This window comes from Notolepis coatsorum, assembly GCF_963971535.1.
Source record: "Notolepis coatsorum genome assembly, chromosome: 15".
Taxonomy (NCBI): domain Eukaryota; kingdom Metazoa; phylum Chordata; class Actinopteri; order Aulopiformes; family Paralepididae; genus Notolepis; species Notolepis coatsorum.
This window is the reverse complement of record NC_140179.1, coordinates 51,022,681-51,046,912: the sequence shown is the minus strand read 5'-3', so window position 1 is coordinate 51,046,912 and position 24,232 is coordinate 51,022,681. Positions and strand designations below refer to the sequence as shown.

Here is a 24,232-nt window from a genome sequence, read left to right as displayed (position 1 = left end):
ATTTTCTTTCAAAGGTGGTTGCCAGTGGTTACAGACAGCCATGTTGGAAGACAGACAACTACACAAACAATCTGTGCAAGGCCTCTATTGGCCTTCTGCAAATTAATGCATGTATATCTTTCTCCCTCTCTGTTTCTCTCCATCTCTCTTTCTCTCTTGCCCTTTCTCTTTCCTCTCCTCCCTCCCCACTCTCTCCTCCCCTTGCTCTCTGGTTCTCTCCTTCTATTTTCCCCTCCCTTCCCTTCCTCTCTTTCTCTCCCTCTTCTCTTTCTCTCTCCCCCTTCTCTGTCTCTTATCTCTCTTGTCTATTTCCTCCCTCCCTCTCTCTCTCTCTCTCTCTCTCTCTCTCTCTCTCTCTCTCTCTCTCTCTCTCTCTCTCTCTCTCTCTCTCTCTCTCTCTCTCTCTCTCTCTCTCTCTCTCCTCTCGCGCGCGCGCACACACACACCACACACACACAAATACAACCAAAACCACACGCACACTTCTCTTCTATCGTGCTATCTGGAATATCAAAGCCAGGAGCGGCTATGTTGCCTGCCGTCCGCAGAGAGACTCTCTTGCGTGCCGCCAGGACGGCCTGTAATGTAAGCCGGCCGCCAACATAGCTTAGCTTTATGTCATAACACAAGGACACGTTACTGATAGTCAGGAGACTGCACACCGGCAGCCTGGCACCCTGCATACTCACGCAGAGACACTTCCATTACTCAAGCACTCATGAGTACATACTGTAATGTCAGCGTGCTGCCAAAACCTCCTAAACCCCCCCCAGAGTCATCTGAGTGAGTCTCTCTCTCTGTGTCTCTCTCTCTCAGTGTCTCTCTCTCTCTCTCTCTCTCTCTCTCTCTCCTCTCTCTCTCTCCTCTTCTCTCTCTCTCTCTCCTCGCTCTCGCTCTCTCTCTCGCTCTCTCTCTCTCTCTCTCTGTCTCTCTCTCGCTCAGTGTCTCTCTCTCAGTGTCTCTCTCTGTGTCTCTCTCTCTGTCTCTCGCTCTCTCTCTCTCTCTCTCTCTCTCTCTCTCTCATCTCTCTCTTCTCTCTCTCTCTCTCTCTCTCTCTCTCTATCTGTGTCTCTCTCTCTCTCTGTGTCTCTCTCTCTCTCTGTGTCTCTCTCTCTCTCTGTGTCTCTCTGTCTCTCTCTGTCTCTCTCTCTCTCTCTGTCTCTCTCTCTGTCTCTCTCTCTCTCTCTGTCTCTCTCTCTCTCTCCTCTCTCTCTCTCTCTCCTCTCCTCTCTCTCTCTCTCTCTCTCTCTCTCTCTCTCTCTCTCTCTCTCTCTCTCTCTCCTAACCCCCCCCCAAAGTAATCTTTCCGGGGATCCAAACCGACTCAAACTATGACCTAGGTTGTTTGTTTTCCACTATGATGCTTTTTTATTTCATACTAGGTGGAGTACAAGTATACAGTGGTGGAAAGTAACTTAAGTATTTGTACTCAAGTACTGTACTTAAGTACAATTTCACAAGTAGAAAGAGAGAAAGAGAAGGAGAGACCTCGTAGACAGGTCAGTTTACATAGTTTTATAATTATTTCTACTTGCTTGTTTCTTACGCTGATTTAGGCTAATCTTTGGAGTGGTATATAAAAAAACTAATATTTTGAATAATGATTTTTGCATCAGAATGCTGCTGCAGCGCCTGGACCTTTGTAGCGCTGGGGTCGGTGCTCGCGTGCATGTTTCTGAAAGCATCTGGTGTCTGCCTGCCTCTAGGTCAGCGCTTCTCAAACTATGGGTCGCGACCCAAAATGGGGTTGTGGGTAGGTGACAGCGCATTGGCAAGATATATTTTTTCAATAAAAAATGTAAATAATAATAAATCTTTTATAAATTTTTTTATGTTCTGGCAACATATTTTGGCTAAATATGCCTCGTTTTATTAATGTGTATTGATAACATAGTGCTGTAATTAAATGTGATATTCCTTAATTCCACATTGAAATTACGTGATACATTAACACATTCTGCGCCACGCAGTATGCCCATCTATACCACTCTCTGCCAGTGCTGTAACCCTATGGAGTGGCTCACCTTCTTTGCAGGGCTATAACTTTTTAAATATTATAGCTATATCGACATTACTATGGCCCATTCAACATCAGGTATCTATCGTTCCAGATGTGGGAACGTTATATTTTTCCATTCATACATTGTCGTGTTAGTACCGTCGTGAATATAAGTATGTTTTTAGAGTGTATAACAGTAATTCCTAGAACGCGCGTTATAGGCCCCGACACGTATTATACATAATCGATTGGCGTTTCGTTCCTATACACGCTATATTAAAAAATTCAAATGCATATGATCGCTATACATTATGCTCCATCATGCGTGAAGGAAAGGGGGGGGTCGTTTATGATTCCTTGATTGTCACTAACGGCTTTCTTTAGTACGACACCATACGTTGATCGGATAGATTGCAATGAAATAAATGGACAATCGCGGCTGGGTGGCGCAGCGGACATTGCACTTGTCACCAACGCAAGAGACACCGGGTTCGAATCCGGCTGTCGCCGTTGCCTCCGGCTTGGGCCGGCCGTCATACTAACTCAATTGGCAGAGTTAGCGGGTGGGAAGTCGAAGGGTGGTAGTCTGGTCATTGTGAACAGCGACTCATACAGGTCGGTTGGGGCGCCTGCATAGCAAAAGTCAGGAAAATGGCGGGGGCAGTGTGAGCCTCCTACACATTACTCCTCGCCAAATGAGAGTCCGCGCTGGCAGGTGAAAAGATGTGACAGGCTGCGCACATGTATCGGAGGGGACATGTGATGCAAGGCTTCTATCCTCCCTACAACCGGCCAGTTGGGGGAATATGCAAGCAACGATCAGGACAGGGGAGGGAGAATTGGCACGAGAGGTAAATTGGGATGGGGAGAAAAATCATAGAAAAAAGGAGGAGAAAAAGTAGATCAAAAAAGATAAAGAAATAAATGGACAATCGAGCTGGAATTAACGTTAGATTCCTCTTACCTGTGGCCGATGCATCTGGTGAAAAATAATTCAAATTTTTTATTTATTTTTTATCCACTTTTTCTCCTTTCTATTTTTCTCCCATCCCAATTACCCACTGTGCCAATTCTCCCCTCCCCTGTCTTGAACGTTGCTCGCATATGCCCCCCACTGGCCGGTTGTAGGGAGGATAGAAGCCTTGCATCACGTGTCTCCTCCGATACACGAGGAGGCAGCCTGTCACAACTTTTCACCTGCCAGCACGGACTCTCATTGGCGAGGTGTAACATGTGGGAGGCTCACACTACCCCCGCCATTTCCTGTCTCTGCTGTGCAGGCGTCCCCAACCGACCTGTAGGAGTTGCTGTCCACAACGTCCAGATTACTACCCATCGACTTCCACCCGCTAACTCTGCCAATGAGTTAGTATGACGACTGGCCCAAGCCGGAGGCAACGCCGACAGCCGGAGTCGAACCCGGTGTCTCTTGCGTTGGTGACGAGCGCAATGTCCGCTGCGCCACCCAGCTGCCTCAAAATTCCAATTATTTGATGTCGATCTGCTATATCCATTTTCCGTTTGTATGACGCAATAAACGCAGAAAGCATATTGATTATTGCATCTCGAAAGCAATCCCATGCACTCGAGTGTGTATCTTGATCCACGTTACAAGATATCTCTGACGGAGGATTTTCCCCGATGCACAGAGCGCCACATCCGGTTTAGAGTGGAGTGCAACTCGCCCGAAATCCACCAGGCGGCGGTATTGAGGCGTTGAAATATCAGACAGGGTCCAGCTGGCTCCCGGAGCCTTCCTGGATGAATTATGAATGCCAATAGCGAATAAAGGAAATAACTATCATAAAAACGAGTAAACTCGTTGTTGGCGCTATTCGATTGGCGGGCAATAACAAGTAAACTCGTTTTTGGCGCAAGATGTGTTGGGTCGCCAAAAGATTTACGAAATAAAATGGGGTCATGGTATAAAAAAGTTTGAGAACCCCTGCTCTAGGTGTCAGACTGTCTGTGTCTCTGTATCTGTCTGTGTGTGTGTGTGTGTGTGTGTGTGTGTGTGTGTGTGTGTGTGTGTGTGTGTGTGTGTGTGTGGGTGTGTGTGTTTCCCTCTAGTCCTTACATAACCCTGTAATAGATCTCCCTTCCCTGAGCGGGGGGGGGGGGTTTCGATTTTATTGCCTGCAGGGGAGTTGTGTGTGTGTGTGTGTGTGTGTCAATGGTCTTCAACTACACACCCCTACTCTCTGACCTAGATGGTACGGTCTCTAACTAACTGGTCTCTAACTACACACCCTCCAGAGTCCAGACCCCTACTCTCTGTACCTGTATGTCATAAATGTTATGATGAATTGAAAATGGGGGACCCTGATGTAAACAAGACAAAAGTCTTTCTCTGGTCTGCATCCCCTTAAACCTTTCACTACCGCACTACCAAACGGTTAACCCTTTCACTGCGACAATACACAGAAGGTTAACCCTTTCACTGCCACACGACAGAAGGTTAACCCTTTACTATCACACAACCGACGGTCGCCGTAACAATTGTGTGTATTGAGATGTACTGTATTGCTGCAATCTGTTAATAATGTTTTTAATCAATCAATCAACCAATCAATCAATCTCTGACCTAGACGGTACAGTCTCTAACTAACTGGTCTCTAACTACACACCCTCCAGACCCCTACTCTCTGACCTAGATGGTACAGTCTGTTCTCTAACTACACACCCTCCAGACCCCTACTCTCTGACCTAGATGGTACAGTCTGGTCTCTAACTACACACCCTCCAGACACCTACTCTCTGACCTAGATGGTACAGTCTGGTCTCTAACTACACACCCTCCAGACACCTACTCTCTGACCTAGATGGTACAGTCTGGTCTCTAAATACACACCCTCCACACCCCTACTCACTGACCTAGATGGTACAGTCTGGTCTCTAACTACACACCCTCCAGACCCCTAAGCTCTGATCTAGATGGTACAGTCTGGTCTCTAACTACACACCCTCATGACCCCCATGCTCTGATCTATGGTACAGTCTGGTCTCTAACTACACACCTTCCAGACCCCTAAGCTCTGATCTAGATGGTACAGTCTGGTCTCTAACTACACACCCTCATGACCCCCATGCTCTGATCTATGGTACAGTCTGGTCTCTAACTACACACCCTCCAGACCCCTAAGCTCTGATCTAGATGGTACAGTCTGGTCTCTAACTACACACCTTCCAGACCCCTAAGCTCTGATCTAGATGGTACAGTATGGTCTCTAACTACACACCCTCCACACCCCTAAGCTCTGATCTAGATGGTACAGTCTGGTCTCTAACTACACACCCTCCACACCCCTAAGCTCTGATCTAGATGGTACAGTCTGGTCTCTAACTACACACCCTCCAGACCCCTAAGCTCTGCTCTAGATGGTACAGTCTGGTCTCTAACTACACACCCTCCAGACCCCTAAGCTCTGCTCTAGATGGTACAGTCTGGTCTCTAACTACACACCCTCCAGACCCCTAAGCTATGATCTAGATGGTACAGTCTGGTCTCCCTTGGGTGGAGACAGCTGGCTTGTGTCTGTGTGCAAAATGACCATACTGGTCGCAGTAGAGGAATGCTGAAGAGATGAGTTAGGTCTAGTTCTGTCTCCACACACACACACACACACACACACACACACACACACACACACACACACACACACACACACACACACACACACACACACACACAACACACAACACACTCTCCCTCTCTCTTGCTTACTTGCTTGAGGTAGACGACTTCCACTACTGCTTGTGGGGACTTTGACTGTATAGTCCAATGTGGGACAGACATGAAAGCCTGACCTGACGGGACAGGTGCAGACATGGACACCTTCCTACTCTTGGCTTTTGACAGAGACAGAGGGGGGGGAGACAGAGGGAGAGAGAGAGAAGGGGGGAGAGAAAGAGAGAGAGAGCGCACCGATACCTGATATGACAAAAATTCAACTTCAAACTACTTTATTTTCCTTTCAGAACTTAATTTGTGCAGTGGTTAAAAGACAAACATACAGTCACAATACATAGACACTCACCACTATAAAAAACACCAACTACATTAAAACTCCAGTAAAAAAAGACCATTATATGATTTCTTCAAGTTCGGCACTATATCGAGCAATTATTGAAGCGAAGTGAACAAACGCTTTTGGATAATATTTTATTAAAAGTCTTCAGAGAGGCTTATGTTTCGAACTCAAACCAAAAAACCATCTCAAGACATTATAGGGGATTACAACAGACGAAAGGTAATTCATTGTATGTAAAAAAAAAAATGGGAAAGGGAGGGAAACCTAAATATAACGGAAGAGGAATGGGAGGATTTATGTGAAATACAATGGAAAACATCAAGTTCACCCGTATGGAGAGAATTTAGTTGGAAAACCCTTATTAGGTTCTTCATTACTCCAGCTCAAGGGAGTCATTATACCAAATCTTCCAACTGCTGGAGACAGTGAGGCCTCTCAGAGGAAAATCATTATCACATATTCTGGTCTTGTCCCTTGCTGATGCCTTTCTGGAGGGAGGTCCATAAAATATTTGAAAAAGTATTCCAGGTGGACATTCCATTTAAGCTGGAGAGTCTAATTTGGGCGCTATGCCATCAGAAAATGGTGATAGATATATATTTCAGATTCTAAGTGCTGCTAGCAGGAAAGCCATTACTAGAAAGTGGTTAAGAACAGAAATTCCTACAGTAGATGATTGGATTGATATTATTTATGATATTTTTAAGATGGAAAGAATAACTTTTTCTTTTACACTGCAACAGGACAAGTTTTGGAAGAAATGGGAAAGATGGATAATGTACATTACACCGTTACGATCTACATTTGTTTAATGTGTATAGCTGCGTCCTTTTGGGTAAATTTTTAAGTGAACCTTGTGTAAAGGGAGTTGAGTGTCAGGAAGATGCACCCAAACATATTATTTTGTTATTTTTGGTTATTGTTTGAGTTATTAACAATGGATGAAAATTGTAATAAAAAAAGAAAAAAAAAAAAACACTATAAAAACACCAACTACATTAAAACTACACTACTTAAAAGCATGATATATTAAAATCCATATGGAGCAATTCTATATGTATATGTATATAAATAATAATAATACAGATGATATGCGTCCATCAGGTGGAAGGGGAGTCTATTGTTAAGTAGTCCAACATCCTTGTAAGTGGGAATTGAACCTGCGTCGTGGTAAACCCGCTGCATGGCCTCAGCTCCACTCTGACCACCCAAAAGGAAAAGCCCCAAAACTGTGTTCAAATCCACATAAATTGGCCGTAAAACTATGGTGGTGTACTGGAGGCTTGACTTTTATCACAGTAGATTTATAATCCACTCTGTTACTGAGTGTGTGCTCTGGTTCCATTTCCTATAATAAACCTCCATTTTTACAGCACTCTGCTGAAGTTTCTTCTTATAACATTTGAAAAACAAGCTCCACGTTTCAGATTCTTGGCTTTAGATAACGGCATGTATTTGGTGTTTTTGGTCTTCTTTGGTACAGTCTGTGTGTAGCTGCTGGTAGACGACTGATGCCATGTCTTTTGTGTCGGCCTCGGGACGGGGGAGGATCCTGAGAGAGAAACGGCTGAATTTAAAGCCCTGATTAGGATTTTCTTTACCATATAAACTTGAGGTACTATAAATTCATCAGGGTTCGCACAAGGTCCTTGAAGTGCTTGATTTCTTTTTTAAGTCGAGGCCTGGAATTCCTTGAAAACAGCAAATTTTTTAACAAGGTGCTTAAAAAGTCCTTGAAATTCAAATCAACCATTCTCATTGAATGTTTTGTTCATCCATGATCAAATTGTTCTGAATCAAGTAATAGGTCTTTTTTGTTCTGTTTTAATAAAATCTGGCGAGAGGGCGGCTGGGTGGCGCAGCGGTCTAAGCGCTCGTCACCAACACGTGAGACACAGGTATCGAATCCGGCTGTCATCGTTGCCTCCGGCTTGGGCCGGCCGTCATACTGACTCAATTGGCAGAGTCAGCGGGAGGGGAGTCAATGGGTGGTAATCTGGTCGACTCCTACAGGTTGGTCAGGGCACCTGCACAGCAAGGACAGGAGATGTCGAGGGTAGTGTGAGCCTCCCACACGTTACACCTCGCCAATGAGAGTCCGTGCTGGCAGCTGAAAAGAAGTGGCTGGCTGACTCTGCATGTATCGGAGGGGACATGCGATAGATTCTTCAACCCTCCCTACGACCGACCAGTTGGGGGCACATGCGAGCAACGATCAAGACAGGGGAGGGGGGAATTGGCACGACTAAATTGGGATGGGAGAAAAACTGAAAAGGAAGGAGAAAAAGTGGATAAAAAAAAAAACTAACAAATCTGGCGAGTCGCTGTCTCGCACGCTCCAACTGCTTTTCCTCATCTCTTCGCGGGTGATGCTCTAGCTTGCTCTAGCTGGCAAGCAGGCCAAGAAGATGCTTTAAAAAACAGCATTTAACTGAATTGTATCCTTCGAGTGACATCCTTGAAAATGTTAAATAGTGCTCGGGAAAGTACTTAAAAGTCCTTGAATTTAATTTTGCAATGTCTGTGGGAACCCTGATTCATGGACTTTCTCTGTGTACATCAAAATAGGTCTGTTTTACTCCAGTGTTTAATAAGAGAAACAAAAGATCTGTTGCAACTTCATCCTTCAACCAATGGGCATGAACTGAACGTCTTATGAGTCTTATGACGGTGTCTGTGATAATAACGTTATATCTATAATAATAATAATAATAATAATAATAATAACTATATTTATATAGCACCTTTCAAACATGCATTGCAGCTCAAAGTGCTTCACAGCAAATGATAGGCTATGATAATGTTTAACAGTTTAACGTAACAGTTGAGTTATGAGCAGTTATGAGTTGAGTTTTGACAGTTGAGCAGGTTCTAAGAGAGTCTTATGATGGCGTCTGTGATAATAACGTTATATCTGTGATAATGTCTCAACATGTGAGCTCGTAGCTCAGCCTTTACAGCAGGTTCTAAGAGTCTTTTTTTTTTAAACTTAAATTTTTATTGAACATTTATAGACAAACAACACAACATATACAATAACATCAACAACACTATTAAACAGACATAAATAATAAAGAAAAATATAATATCCAAAAGTCGAAAAAAAAAAAATACTGACTTAAGCCAATATTCACATACATAAATAATGAAGTGGAAAAAACATAAAACAATTGTCATATCTTAAACAAAAATAAAATTAGAAAACATTAAGTGTGTGACATGGGTTCAGAGACCCTCTTTGAACCTCTTTCCTCCTTTACCCTTCACCCTCTTGTGATGTATTTGGTTCTTCCTCTGTGATGTCGTTTTCGTTCCCCTTGTAATCCTCCCACTTTCCCCATCTTTCTCTAAATTTCTCTTCCTGTAACCTCAGCATGTGTGTTATCCTCTCCATATCCTGTATCTCTTCCACTATTCCTACCCATTGTGCTATTGTCGGTGGGTCTTCTTTGTACCACAGTCTTGTTATTGCTTTTCTGGCCGCTATCAACATTATCTTTATTAAATATTTGTCCCCCCCTTGTATTCCCTCGTGTGTCAGGTCTCCTAAGTAAAGCACCAGTCCTGTTTGTGGTAACCTGTATCCTAATATTCTGATCATTGCCTCCCCTATCTCCTCCCAATACCCCTTCAGCTTCTGACATCCCCAGAAAATGTGCGTGTGATTTGCCCCCTCCTTCCCACACATCCTCCAGCATGCTCTTTGTGTTGGTGCATATTTTCCCTTCAGCTCTGGGGTTATAAAGAATCTGATTATGTTTTTCCATCCAAACTCTTTCCATATCCTCGATCCTGTTGTTGAATGTTGCACCTCGCATATGTTCCCCCATTCCTTCCCTGTTATTCCTATCTCTAGTTCTCTCTCCCATTTCTCCCTTATGTAATCGGTCGTGTGTCCCTTGCTGTTCATTATAGCCCGGTATATTGCTGATATTACTCTTCCTTGCCCCCCTTCGTATGCCCATACTATCATCTTGATTATTCCATTCTGTTCTTCGTCTTTGGCCCCCCTTATTTCTTTGTTGTAGTAGTCTCTAACCTGTAGATATCTGAAGTGGTCCCTGTTTTCTAGTCCAAATTTCTCCTTTAATTTTTGTAGTGTCTGCATTTCCCCCTTCTCTATCATTTTGCATATCGCTGTTGCCCCCCCCCCCTCTCCCACCTTCTGAATCCATGGTCTAACCTCCCTTGTTTGAATCTCTTGTCATGTGCTACCCATCTCAGAACCCCTGACTGCTTCTCCAATTTGTGTGTTTTTACTACTCTGTTCCATATGGTCAAGGTGCATTTGGTGATTGGATCTAATAGTCCCTCTTTTTCTTTAAATAGTTCCCTATCTCCCACCAGAGCTTGTACCTTGTATCCCTCCCCTTCTTTTTCAATGTCTTTCCATCTTGCCTCATATCTGTCGTTACACCAGCACGTCACTGCTCTCAGTTGTGCTGCATAGTAATAATCTTGTAGGCTGGGTACTGCCATCCCTCCCTCTTCCTTTGGTAGTTGTAGTGTTTTATATCTGACCCGTGGTCTTCTCCCCGCCCATATGAACCTCGATATCAGTCTGTCCCACTCCCTGAATTGATTCTGTGGTATTTGTATCGGTAGTGACTGGAATAGATACAGTAACCTTGATAGTATGTTCATTTTAATGACCTCTATTCTTGAATTGAAGTCCAAGGGCATTACTGTCCACCTCTCTAAGTCTCTCTTGATGTTCTGATTTATCTGTGTATAGTTCGCCTCAAACAGTTTCCCCACCCCTCTCGTGATGTTCACCCCTAAGTATTTAATCTTGTCCATGTCCCATCTTATCCCGTACTGTTCCCTAATTTCCGTCGTTGGGGTATAGTTCCATGCTAAGGTCTGTGTCTTTGTCACGTTTAGTTTGTATCCTGAGTAGTGGCCATATTCCTTCAGTAGATCCATCAGTGCCGGGAAGCTCTTGTCTGGTTGTCTCATGTATACTATCACGTCGTCCGCAAATAGGCCTAGTTTATATTCCGTTCCCTTTATCCTTACTCCCTTGATGTCCTCGGTCTGTCTGATCAGTTGCGCCAGTGGTTTTATGAAAACGGCGAAGAGCGTTGGTGAGAGACAACATCCCTGTCTGGTAGCCCTCTCTAATCTGATTCTATCCGTCAGACTGCCATTCACCTTAACCCTCGCTGTCGGTTCTTGATATAGCGCCTTGATCATCTTCATCGCCCTCCCGTTCAGTCCGAACCTCATCAATGTTTTATATAAAAATGTCCAGCTCACACTGTCGAATGCTTTTTCTGCATCTAGGCTAATCAGTACCGCGCTACCACCTTGTTTTTGTATCTCCTCTACTATGTGTAATGTCTTTCTCACGTTGTCCTGTGTCTGTCTCCCTTTAATAAATCCAGTTTGATCTTCATCTATAATGTCTGGCATAAACGTCTCAAATCTCTTTGATATTATTGATGTATACATCTTGTAATCCACGTTGAGTATGGACACAGGTCTGAAACTACTACATAATTCTCGATCCTTCCCTTCCTTCGGTATCGTGGTGATTATGGCTTCCTTCCACGAGGGGGGCATTTTGCCCTCTTCCATCGTGTGTCTGAACGCTGCCCCTAACATGGGTGCTAATTCCGTTCTAAATGTCTTGTAGAATTCCGATGGGAATCCGTCGCTCCCCGGAGATTTGTTGTTTTTAGCTCTACTAATTGCCTCTTCCAGTTCTCGTTCCGTAATTATTTTATTTAATTCTTCATTCTGTTCTTTCCCTATCGATGGTAACTCTAGCTTCTCCAGATATGCTTCTATTTCCTCTTCTCCCACTGCTTTTGGCTGTGTGTATAGTTTCTCATAGTATTCTCTAAATGTCCTCTCTATTTCAGCTGGGTCTCTCAATATTTCATTAGTCTTTGTATCCCTTATTGTGTGTATCGTGTTCAACTTCTGTTGCGTCCTAATTCTCCTAGCCAACAGTCTGGTCGCTTTTGGTCCCCCTTCATAGTACGTTTGTTTCATGAACAGTGATGCCACTAACGCGTTACTAAGTACCGCGTTATTGTAATCTGATTACTTTTCCCCGAAAATAGTAATCTAACGCGTTAATCTTTACAAGCCAGTAATCTGATTGCAGTTACTTGTCCAAGTGGCTGCAGCGTTACTATTTCGTTACTATCTCATCATAATGCAGGCGGAATGCAGTATTTTCTTTCGTTTTCGACAGTCAAATATATGTTTGGAAAGCTTTTCCTTGTATTGGGGAGTGACGTCACAGCACGCAACCTGGCGTGTTGAGCCATGCTGGTGGGCGCGGCTGTTATTGTTATTTTCAGGCTGACCTAAACTGCGCGCTAGCAGGGAGAAGCTCGCGCTCGTATTCGTAACGCTTTCTTGCACTGGAAGTTCACTAGTCTACTTAACGTTTGTTAAGCCGGGTGAAAAAAACATTCACTTTGCGGAGGAAACAAAATACTGTCTACCGCATATGGAATATACAGCACAGCACGACCGTCGATTTCTACAGGACTCGGAGCTGCACCACCAGCCAAACAGTATGTTCCACCTTTGAGTTAAACATCTTTTGCATTGCACTATAATTCATGAACATGGAACATTACACCATACTGCAGTATGTAGGTTGTCAGTAGCACACTGACAACACTGCAGTATATATATTCCCTCCCCGCCGTATATATTTCCCTCCCACCCACCCACCCCCTCCTAATGTACAGTCCCCTCCCCATCATATGTATATACTCTGTCATGATCTAGGGGTAACAGTACTGTATATTTGAATACCGCTTATGTCACAAATGTATCAGTACTAAATACCTATATGTCCCTATGCCATAAATATCATGTATGTTGTGTATGTCATAAATGTCTATATGAATTGAAAATGGGGGACCCTGATGGAAACAAGACAAACGTCTTTCTCTGGTCTGCATCCCCTTAACAATTGTGTGTATTGAGCCGTACTGTATTGTACCCATTCTGCAATCTGTTAAATAAAGTTTTCATTCATTCATTCATTCATTCATTCACACAATAATAAATAATAATAACGTAGAACCATATCTGAATGGGGCAGGCCTCAAAGGTAGGCTACATATCAGCCTACATGTGGTGTTATTGACCATTTATCTTTTGTGAAATCTATAGATCTATAGATAGCAAGATAGGCCTACCTGCCCTATTAGTACATTTTACTCAAACTGAGTACATTTTACTAAATTTTTTTTGTCATTCTTATGTTGTGGCAGCAGCAGGGACGACGACTTCGTAACCTAGTTACTTTCAAAGTAACTAAGTTACTCTGATAATCAAGTAATCAGTAAAGTAACTAAGAATTACTTTTTAAAGGAGTAATCAGTAATCAGTAATCGGATTACTTTTACAAGTAATTGTGGCATCACTGTTCATGAACCTCGCTTTCTTTTCTATTTCCGTCAATAATTCCCTATTTATCCTGGCCTTTACTTCTTTGATTTCTCCGAGCGTTTCCTGTTCTTTTGATATCTGGTGTCTCCCCTCTAGCTTCTTCAGCTTCCCTATCAGATTGTGATATGTCTCCGTTCTGGCCTTCTTCAGCATTGCTGTCTTCTCCATCAATTTCCCCCTTATCACCACCTTCAGTGTGTCCCATAGAATGTTCGGATCTACCGCCCCGTTGTTCTTTTTTTTTTTATATTTTTATTTTTTGCACAAATCTCTCCAACATTCCAAACATCTCTTTCCACATCATCATATTCAATTTCCAGGATTTGCCTTTTTCTTTTTTGTAAGAACATACAAAACATGTAAAGGACTCATACAAATACATTAATACCTGACATGGAAAATAAAAAAAGACTTACGAAAAAAGAAACATACTATACTATACATTATGCGTATACATTCCTGATATATATGCCTTGCATGTAGACCGAACTACCTTCGAGCAGGTATGTGCTGCATCCTCTATCGGGATGCCACCCTTCTCCATATTGCATGTGAGAGAAAGCGCCCCAGACATATGCAGTTGTGCATGATAACATGCATGCACGCATGTCTGCGACACATGTATGTGGGTACGTGTATCACGTAAGCATGTGTACATGCCTCATATGTGTGTGTGTGCATCTTCCTGGTATGTGACTGTACTCCTATCTCTTGTGTGTGTTTCGTATCCATGTGTGCCTCTGCCCCCTATGTGAGTGTATATCTCAGATGTGTATATATATGTGCGTCTCAGCTACGTATGTGTGTGTCTCCTATATACATGTGTATCCCCCTTATGTGTCAGTGAAAGCTTATATTTCAACTATGTGTATATGTAGGTATGTGTATGCCTATTTCCTATAAATGAGTATGTGCATGTATGTGTGCCCCTGACGTGTATACCTTATCCTTGTGTATATGAGTGTGTGTAAACCTATTATGTACACATATGAATATGTGTATCCTAGATACTTGTATGCGGCTATACCTGCGCACATGTGAGTGTGATAGAGACAGTGACCGTTCCATAGACACACCATCCGGACATAAAATATATGTACATATATACACAATACATTATAAAGCACAAGTACCATCAGATCAAATCCCCTTTTTCATATTCATCCTTGATAATATTGTAATCCCATCTTAATCATTTGTCCCCAGACCGTTCAGTCAGGTGTAGAAAACTGTCCCATACCTCAGCGAAAATATCCTCTCTCCCTGCGACTCTATACGTCACCCTTTCATATGATGCTGTCCGGAACATTAGTTCCATCCATTCTTTAAAAGTAATATCAACAGGTGATTTCCAATGTCGTAATGCAATTCTACATCCTGATATCATGGCCATTCTATACCACATTCCCCGGTATTTAGGCAGTTTAATCCCTTTCGGTACTATACCCAAAACACATGCCATTGGGGCGTTATTTATCTTCACATTCAAGACCTTACTTAGGAATATCACAATTTGATCCCACATTTTCCGGACCTTCTCACATTCGTACAACATGTGCAGTAAAGTGCCTGTCTCCTTCTCACATCTCCAGCAGATGTCACTGTCCCTTAATTTCAGTCTGGCCAGTTTACTAGGCGTCCAATAGCTTCTGTTCAACACTTTGTAAAAAATAAGTTGTGATTGCGCCTCCCTAGAGAATTTACTCCATTTGGACACCAGTTTCTCCCACATTTCCTCAGTAATATCCTCACGTACATCGTTCTCCCAGCTCAATCTCAGACCCGCCAATTTGGGTGCATTGTATTCTCTTATAACATCATAAAATCTTGACGCACCGCCTTTCCTACGCCATCCTTTATAGAATATTTCTTGAATTGCAGTAATCGGGCCACACTTTGGTCCTCCTATTGATGACGATATACAATGTCTAATCTGTAGGAATTTATAAAAGTTTTTATTATCTATATCAAAATCCTCTTTAATATCCTCAAAAGGCAAGACCCCATCCTCCCCGGCTATATCCCCTAGTACATGTATCCCCCTTTTAATCCAATCGTCCCATATGACTGATTTCTTACCAATCTTTAGTTTCTTATTATACCATATAGAGGCTCTCGTAGTTAAATATGGGCTATCACCAGTCATTTTGTGCGATTGATTCCAAGTTTCCCTGATAAATGCCATTAAAGGGTTTTTAAAAGGTATAGGTCTGTCTGATTGTGTCAGGAAGGATTCCAGAGATGAGGGATATATCATTTCCTCCTCCATCTTGACCCAAGCAGGTGCCTCCTCAGACGAGTGATTCAGTTTGGAGAGCTGGGAGAGCGAGAATGCATAGTGATACCAGTCTAGTTTAGGCAGGGATAAGCCGCCATTTTCCTTTGCTGCATACATTTTGGCCCGTCCAAATAGCGGCCTTTTGCCCCCCCACAGATAAACATTAATGACTTTGTCATACTGTTTGAGTAATTGGGTCGGGAGAGTCAGCGGCAACATATATAGGATATAATTTAATTTGGGAGCCAATATCATTTTTACTAGGTTTATCTTTCCCAGGAGGGACATATTCATTTTGGCCCAATTCTGGGTCAGAGCACTAATGTGTTCGATTATAGGGGCAATATTGGTTTGCATCAACTCTTTCAGACCTGGGATCAGCTTTATTCCTAGGTATATCAACCCTGACGGCATCCATCTGTATTGCCACCCCCTTCTGATATCAGGGGGACAACATTTAGAGAGAGGCATTGCTTCTGACTTGCTCCAGTTGATTGTGTACCCAGATATTTCGGAGAAGGACTCGATAATAGTTCCAATGACCCCAGCTGCTGTTCGGGGATTGCTGGATACCAATAAGATATCGTCCGTATACAAAAATAATTTATGTTCTACCTGTCCCGCTATTATCCCTTTGATGTCCTGATTAGTCCTTAGTGCGACAGCAAGTGGTTCGAGGAAGAGCGCAAACATTTGGGGAGAAAGCGGAGAACCTTGTCTCGTCCCCCGCCCTAGGTTAAAGGGCGAGGATACGATCCCGTTGGTCAATACTGATGCCATCGGATTTGTGTATAACAGTTTTACCCACCCGGTAAACGATGGTCCGAACCCGAAGCGCTCTAGTGTGTGAAATAAGAATGCAAATTCCACCTTATCAAAGGCCTTTTCGGCATCCAATGAGAAGGCCACTGTAGGTTCTACATCATTCCTGACCTTCCACATTATGTGTAGGAGTCTGCGGATATTATCAGCTGAGTTTCTCCCCTTCACAAAGCCCACTTGATCTGAATGCACCAGAGTTGGTAATACATCTTCTATTCTATTCGCAAGTATCTTTGCCAATACTTTTTCTTCCAAATTGCTCAGGGATATAGGTCTATAGCTTCCACAGCATTGAGGGTCTTTGCCCTTTTTCTGTAGTAATGTAATAGTGGCAGATCTCAAGCTAGTGGGCAAGCCCCCCTTTAACAATGAATCCTCATATACTTTTAATAGTCTCGGAGCGATTATATCACTGAATTGTTTGTAGAAATCGGGAGTAAACCCGTCGTCTCCTGGTGCTTTACCCATACCGCCCCGTTGTTCTAAGAGAGTCTTATGATGGCGTCTGTGATAATAACATTATATATCTATGATAATAATGTCTCAACAGGTGAGTTTGTGGCTCAGCCTTTACAGCAGGTTCTAAGAGTCTTATGATGGCGTCTGTGATAATAACGTTATATCTATGATAATAATGTCTCAACAGGTGAGTTTGTGGCTCAGCCTTTACAGCAGGTTCTAAGAGTCTCATGACAGCGTCTGTGATAATAATGTTATATATCTATGCTAATGTCTCAACAAGTGGCTCAGCCTTTACAGCAGGTTCTAAGAGAGTCTAATGACGGCGTCTGTGATAATAACGTTATATATCTATGCTAATGTCTCAACAGGTGGCTCAGCCTTTACAGCAGGTTCTAAGGGAGTCTTGTGACGGCGTCTGTGATAATAATGTTATATCTATAATGTCTCAACAGGTGAGCTCGTGGGTGACGTGGCTGGTTCTGACGGCAGGTTCCATGGAGGAGAAGAGGGAGGTGTTCTCCAATCTGGTCCACGTGGCCAAGTGCTGCTGGAACATGGGGAACTACAATGCCGTCATGGAGTTCCTCGCAGGACTCAGGTTAGCAGGAACGTGCACACACACACACACACACACACACACATACACACACCTACACACCTACACACACACACACACACACACACACACACACACACACACACACACACACACACACACACACACAACAAAAGTGAAATTTAACATGGGTGGGATACAAACCTTGTGAGGAGAAAGAAAACTGTGAAAATGGATTTTGAAAAGGTTCTGAGGTAGGAAATATATTCAGCTCGTAGATTATAGAACAATAATAGAAAACTATGTCTATTTGGGTGAGAATGTGAATATAAACAAAAGCGTGATGTTTACAATACCTTCAGTTGGATACCTTTGATCTCTTTCAATTAAATGAAATCGGGCAATGAATTTGGCATGAAAGGTTAGATGAAGTAGATGAGAATGAATGCTCCGTCAGACTCATGGTAGGTCTGTCTGTCAGCCTGCTCTCCCTCCTGTCGTCTGGGAGGAGGTACAGGAGGATCTGTGCCAAGTCCAGCAGGATGCTACACAGCTTCTAGTCAGGATTATGAACAGATTTATGACCCCCGACATAATGCCAACATTGAAGTGAAAAATCCACTTTCTCACCAACACACTACCGCGCTGCTACTGTCATGCTGCTAACTTGATTTTATTTCATCTTTGATTGGTTGTCTTATATGTCGAAAATATGATTTTATTTAATCATTAATTGGGTGTCTTATATGTCGACAATATGATTTTATTTGATCATTGATTGAGTGTCTTATATGTTGACGTATACTGTATGTTTTTATTTAATCATTGATTGGGTGTCTTATATGTTTTCCTGATGCTTCTTAATGCACTTCTAGATATTTTTGATTGAATATTTAATATTCATCTTTGATTCTTTTCTTTTTTTCTTTTTTTTTACCTTTCTTGTTGCACTACTCCGGGCTGGGAGGAACAATAAAATTTTTTTGAATGTATGGAAGTACAGAAGAAATGACAATAAAGTAAATGTGTCTGTCTGCTGAAGGTCCCGTAAGGTGCTGAAGATGTGGCAGTTCATGGACCAGTCGGACATTGAGACCATGAGGAGTCTGAAGGACGCCATGGCGCAGCACGAGTCCTCCGCAGAATACAAGAAGGTGGTCACCAGGGCACTCAATATCCCAGGATGCAAGGTGCGTTTATAGCCTAGAGGTTAAAGGTACTATAGATAAAAATTGTATGTAATCATTAAATAAAATAAATGAAAAAAAGATTAACCCCATAAGCCTGATCGGCCCGGTACCGGGTGAGGTTTATTTCACGTCATAAATAGACCAATACAGTCCGTATTAATTAATGTTGCATTTCTTTTTCAAATGTAGCCAAGAGTAAATACCCTAACCCTATCAAAACAGCAGTCAAAGTGTATATTTTCAGCACTACGTTTGTTTACCAATGATTTTAAGTGTTATTAGCTAAATATGAGTTTATAGAAATCTCTGCGCATTGCATCAGAAACCGGATGATTTAGACGAGAGGAAATCATTGTAGTCCTAAGAAAGAGGAGACCTAGGGCTTTCGATGGACATCAATATTTCATAAAACTACACTACCCAGCTCACACCAGCCGACATATTGACGTTATTTTTGTGATTATATCTCACGGGTCGAACAAACCTGAACGTTATTGCCATAAAATACAACGTATATTGTTTATTTACCTGTCAGTGAACGTCTTGTGAAAAATGGACAAATGAAGCTATGGACATTATACAAAAGTAACTGTACTTAACTATATTAATTAATTAACTGTATTTACTATTGTAAGTAAATGTACTTACAGTAGATTTCATTCACAGTCTTTGCTGCCCTGTAACAGGCGCCTGTTACTAAATACAGATTAAACTCTGCCATTGGAAAGAGGAGATTTGGCCCGATCCATAGATGTATGTCTTGGCCATAATAAGGTTATTTATAGGCCTGATATTCTATATTCATATTTTAAATTGCATGTGTCCGGATGGCAAAATTCAGTACTGTATCTACAAAAACCCCTGTAAATCATCTGCCCTTTATTCATTTGCTTAGATTTTTAGTACACTTGATCTCAAGAAGGTGCGGAATGAGCTCAGTGGCAATTATTCATGGCTGGTCAATGTTAGCATGGTGTTATTCACCGTCAAAGATACTGTAGATTTTCCTTTATAATAACAATTTATATTCTGCTTTTGGTTCATTACAATTTGTATACACATGAGAACAGTCGACTGCATGTTGTAGAAGAAGATCATCTGCCTCACGGCGTCGGGCCGCGTGGAACGGGATTTTTCAGAAGAGCTCAGTAGCATTGCGGCAGTAACTCAGTGTAACCATCAAAACAGCAATAAGTATTAAATACAATGACTGGGGGAATGTAGCCTGGGGGCTTCTCAGTGACGCTTCCTGTCCACGTTGACTTCCACCTGCACTGCTTTGCACTTCCAATATCTCAGAGAGTAAAACCCCACCGACAGTGGTTTATGGGTGGACTGTAACCACTCCCAGTTTGAGACAAATCGGAATCGACTTTTTTTTTATGTAGTTGTAGTAGCCCCACTTCCCCCCCAGCAGGCTAGAGTCAGAGGAATGTCCCTGTGTGATTGGCTAGATATTCCTGGGAGAGAATTGTCTCACTCCCTAAACATCTGCACCACACGGACTGAGCTAACTGGGCTAACTGGCGCAGGATAAAGGGCGCAGGGCACAGTTCGTAGCCTCTGTTTAGGGCAGGCCAACCTCGGGCTCGGCAGCACCCCTTAGTGGAAGTCGTCTGATAAGCCAACAGGATCCTTTCAGATATTACTTACTGAACTCAAATGACAATATTTGGATATAATTTTTACATCAAAAACACCTAATAGCTTTTCTGCACAAAAGTCACGCTGCTTGTGTATATAAACGGATGTTCCTGCACCCAGAGTAACCACCAGTAGCCTACGACGTGGCCTAAAACAGCTTTGCATGCTTTGGAAGCTGTTTTTGATGAAGCAGTATTATAGATAGCATGGTTGTCTTCTGCCACTAGGTGGTGCCATTCTGCGGGGTCTTCCTGAAGGAGCTGAGCGACGCGCTGGACGGGACGGCTAGCATCATCAGCCTCAAACCACCGGTAGACAATGCAGAAGACTCGCTGGAGGTAAATACACACAGGCATGCACACACACATCTGTCACACACGCACATGTGTAAATACATACACTTCTACTGCATTGTTTACCTTAACCCTTTCACTACCACACTACCAAATGGTTAACCCTTTCACTGTGACAATACAGAATGTTAACCCTTTCACTGCCACACGACAAAGGGTTAGCCCTTTCACTACCACACTACATAAGGTTAACCCTTTCACAACCACACTACAGAAGGTTAACCCTTTCACTACCAAATGGTTAACCCTTTCACTGCCACACGACAAAGCGTTAGCCCTTTCACTACCACACTACATAAAGTTAACCCTTTCACAACCACACTATAGAAGGTTAACCCTTTCACTACCAAATGGTTAACCCTTTCACTGTGACAATAATAATAATAATATAATAACTTTATTTGTATAGCACTTTTCATACAGAGGTTGCAGTTCAAAGTGCTTCACAACAGTAAAAAATACAGGCATAAGCGAGCATAAAAAGATAAGACAGGTAGAATCACAGTATTTCACATTAGGATCTAGCATCCCAATAGGCTCTCCGCTTACAGTTTTCAGTAACACAAATAGTAAAAAATAGTTTAAAATGATTCAGTTTAAAAATAGTCAAAAAATTATAAAATTGAATGGACATAAAAAATACAGGCATGAGCGAGCATAGCACAGTGTTTCACATTAGGATCTAGCATCCTAATAGGCTCTCTATTCAGTAATACAAATAATCACAGTGTTTCACATTTGGATCTAGCAAATAATAAAAATAGTTTAAAATGATTCAGTTTAAAAATAGTCATCAGTAAGAAGTAAAAAGTGCAATAACCGACACATGAATTTGTTAGGCAGTGTATAAGAGTAGGCAGGGTAAGAATAGTGCAGGTAAATACAAGTTGTGTCAGCATATCCCTGATGTTTCCTCTTGCCACTAGGTGGTAGCAGATATCTATCAGTGAAATGCCTGAGCAAAGAGATAGGTTTTAAGCTGTCTTTTAAAGATGTCTAGCGAGTTGGCTTCCCTGATGTTTTGGGGTAGTTTGTTCCATAGTTTTGGGGCATAGTTGCTAAAGGCTGCATTACCAATCCTCTTTTGACTGCTTCTGGGAGCCTCTAGTAGTCCAGCAGCTGATGATCGCAGTGTTCTTGCTGGTGTGTAATTTATTAGAGTGTTGGCGATGTAGCTAGGTCCCTGTCCATTTAGAGCTTTGTATGTAAGGAGAAGGACCTTAAAGTCAATTCTAAATGTTACAGGAAGCCAGTGTAAAGCAGCTAAGACTGGACTAATGTGCTCTCTCCTTTTGGTTCTAGTTAGCAGTCGGGCTGCAGAGTTTTGGATTAGCTGAAGCCTCTCTGTGGTTTTCTTAGGGAGACCTGTGAAAAGTGCATTACAGTAGTCTAACCGGCTAGATATGATATACCAATACAGAAGGTTAACCCTTTCACTGCCACACGACAAAGGGTTAGCCATTTCACTACCACACTACATAAGATTAACCCTTTCACAACCACACTATAGAAGGTTAACACTTTCACTACCACACTACCAAATGGTTAACCCTTTCACTGCGACAACAGGAAAGTTACCCCTTTCACAACCATGCTACAGAAGGTTAACCCTTTCACTACCACACTACCAAATGGTTAACCCTTTCACTGTGACAATACAGAAGGTTAACCCTTTCACTGCCACACGACAAATGCAGTCACTTTCAGTTCACCTGGGGAAGCACAATGATCCAAGTGGATCCATGTCCATTTTATTCAAATGTATCTCGCCCTCCCTCTCCCCCCTTTTTGAGGCTGTGTGCTGTCAATTCTGATTACACTGGGGGATGCAAAATCACTCGAGTTAAAACATTAGTGAGTGGTTTTTAATTTACTTACATCTATACCACTTTTTCTTCTGTGGTTTGGATCGGGCAGTGGCGACGTTAGCTCACCGGCTAGCGACATCACTGATGCGCCGGCTGCCGCGACGCGGGGGGTTCCTCCGCTGGGGAGAAACACACTCTCTCTGTGACAGAGCACAGCGTGAGGAGAGCGCTTATGCGGGTGAACACTAGGAAAGCTGCAAGCCCAGATGGGATAACAGGACGAATACTTAAGTCCTATGCTAACCAGCTAGCCCCAGTGTTCACCACTATATTCAACCGATCCCTGGCCAAGTCTGTGGTCCCTGCCTGTCCACTATAATCCCTGTACCAAAAAACTCCTCCCCAGCAGGCCTAAATGACTACAGACTCACTCACCTCTGTGGTCATGAAATGCTTTGAAAGGCTGGTCAAGGATTACATCTGTGCCTCCCTCCCTAGTACCATGGACCCATTGCAGTTTGCATACAGGACAAACAGGTCCACTGGCGATGCGGTCTCCCAGGTACTGCACAACACCCTTGACAGTCAGAAGGGGGGATTTCTGTTCATTGACTATAGTTCAGCTTTCTTAGCTGAAAAATACCATAGTCCCCACCAGACTGGCTGACAAGTTGATTGATCTGGGTCTGAACTCCACCCTGAGCACTGCTGATGGAGACTCAGTGTTCAGGATAACCTTTAAGAGGAGGACCTTTAAGAAAGTGAATATCAGGAAGGCAGCAGGACCGGACGGTATCCCCGGCCGCGTCCTAAAAGTCTGTGCCGACCAACTGGCCCCGGTATTCACTGACATATTTAACCTGTCCTTAGAACAGGCTGTCATCCCCACCTGTCTGAAGAAGTCCACCATTATCCCTGTACCCAAAAAATCCAAGCCTGCTTGCCTCAACGACTACCGCCCTGTAGCTCTCACCTCCATAGCCATGAAGTGCTTTGAGAAGCTAGTGAAGGGCTACATCTGCTCCTCCCTCCCCATCAACCTGGATGCCCTGCAATTTGCATATCGCCCCAACAGGTCCACGGAGGACGCCATAGCCCATGTGCTGCACACAGCAGCATCACACCTGGACAAGAGGCAGGGGAACTATGTGAGAATGCTATTCATCTACTACAGCTCAGCATTCAATACCATAGTCCCCTCCAAACTCATAGCCAAGCTCAGGGACCTGGGCTTGAACTATGACCTCTGCCAGTGGGTCTTGGGACTTCCTGATGGGCAGACCCCAGGTGGTGAGAGCAGGCAACTGCACCTCCTCATCCATCACTCTCAACATAGGGGCCCCCCAGGGCTGTGTCCTGAGTCCCCTCCTCTACTCGCTGTACACACACGACTGTGTGGCACAGCGGAAAAACAACACAATCATCAAATTTGCTGACGACACAGTAGTGGTGGGCCTGATCTCTGCAAACGACGAGAGGGCCTACCTGGAGGAGGTTAAGGTTCTAGCGGGATGGTGTCAAGAGAACAGCCTCTCCCTGAACGTCAGCAAAACAAAGGAGATGATTGTGGACTTTAGGAGGTCGGGGGTCAGGGACTACAGCCCCCTCAACGGGGCACCGGTTGAGAGAGTGAACAGTTTTAAGTACCTCGGAGTCCACATATCCAA

At 43.2% G+C, this 24,232-nt stretch overlaps 1 protein-coding gene across 1 annotated transcript in view; it reads left to right on the top strand.

The window, feature by feature from the left end:
• Nucleotides 1–24,232, top strand: part of plce1 (phospholipase C, epsilon 1) — a 228,888-nt gene that overhangs the window by 82,556 nt on the left and 122,100 nt on the right. Inside the window, 3 exon segments of the mRNA XM_084331001.1 lie at nt 17,467–17,612; nt 18,613–18,760; nt 20,632–20,742. Of these exon segments, the coding sequence (XP_084187127.1) occupies nt 17,467–17,612; nt 18,613–18,760; nt 20,632–20,742 (405 nt within the window).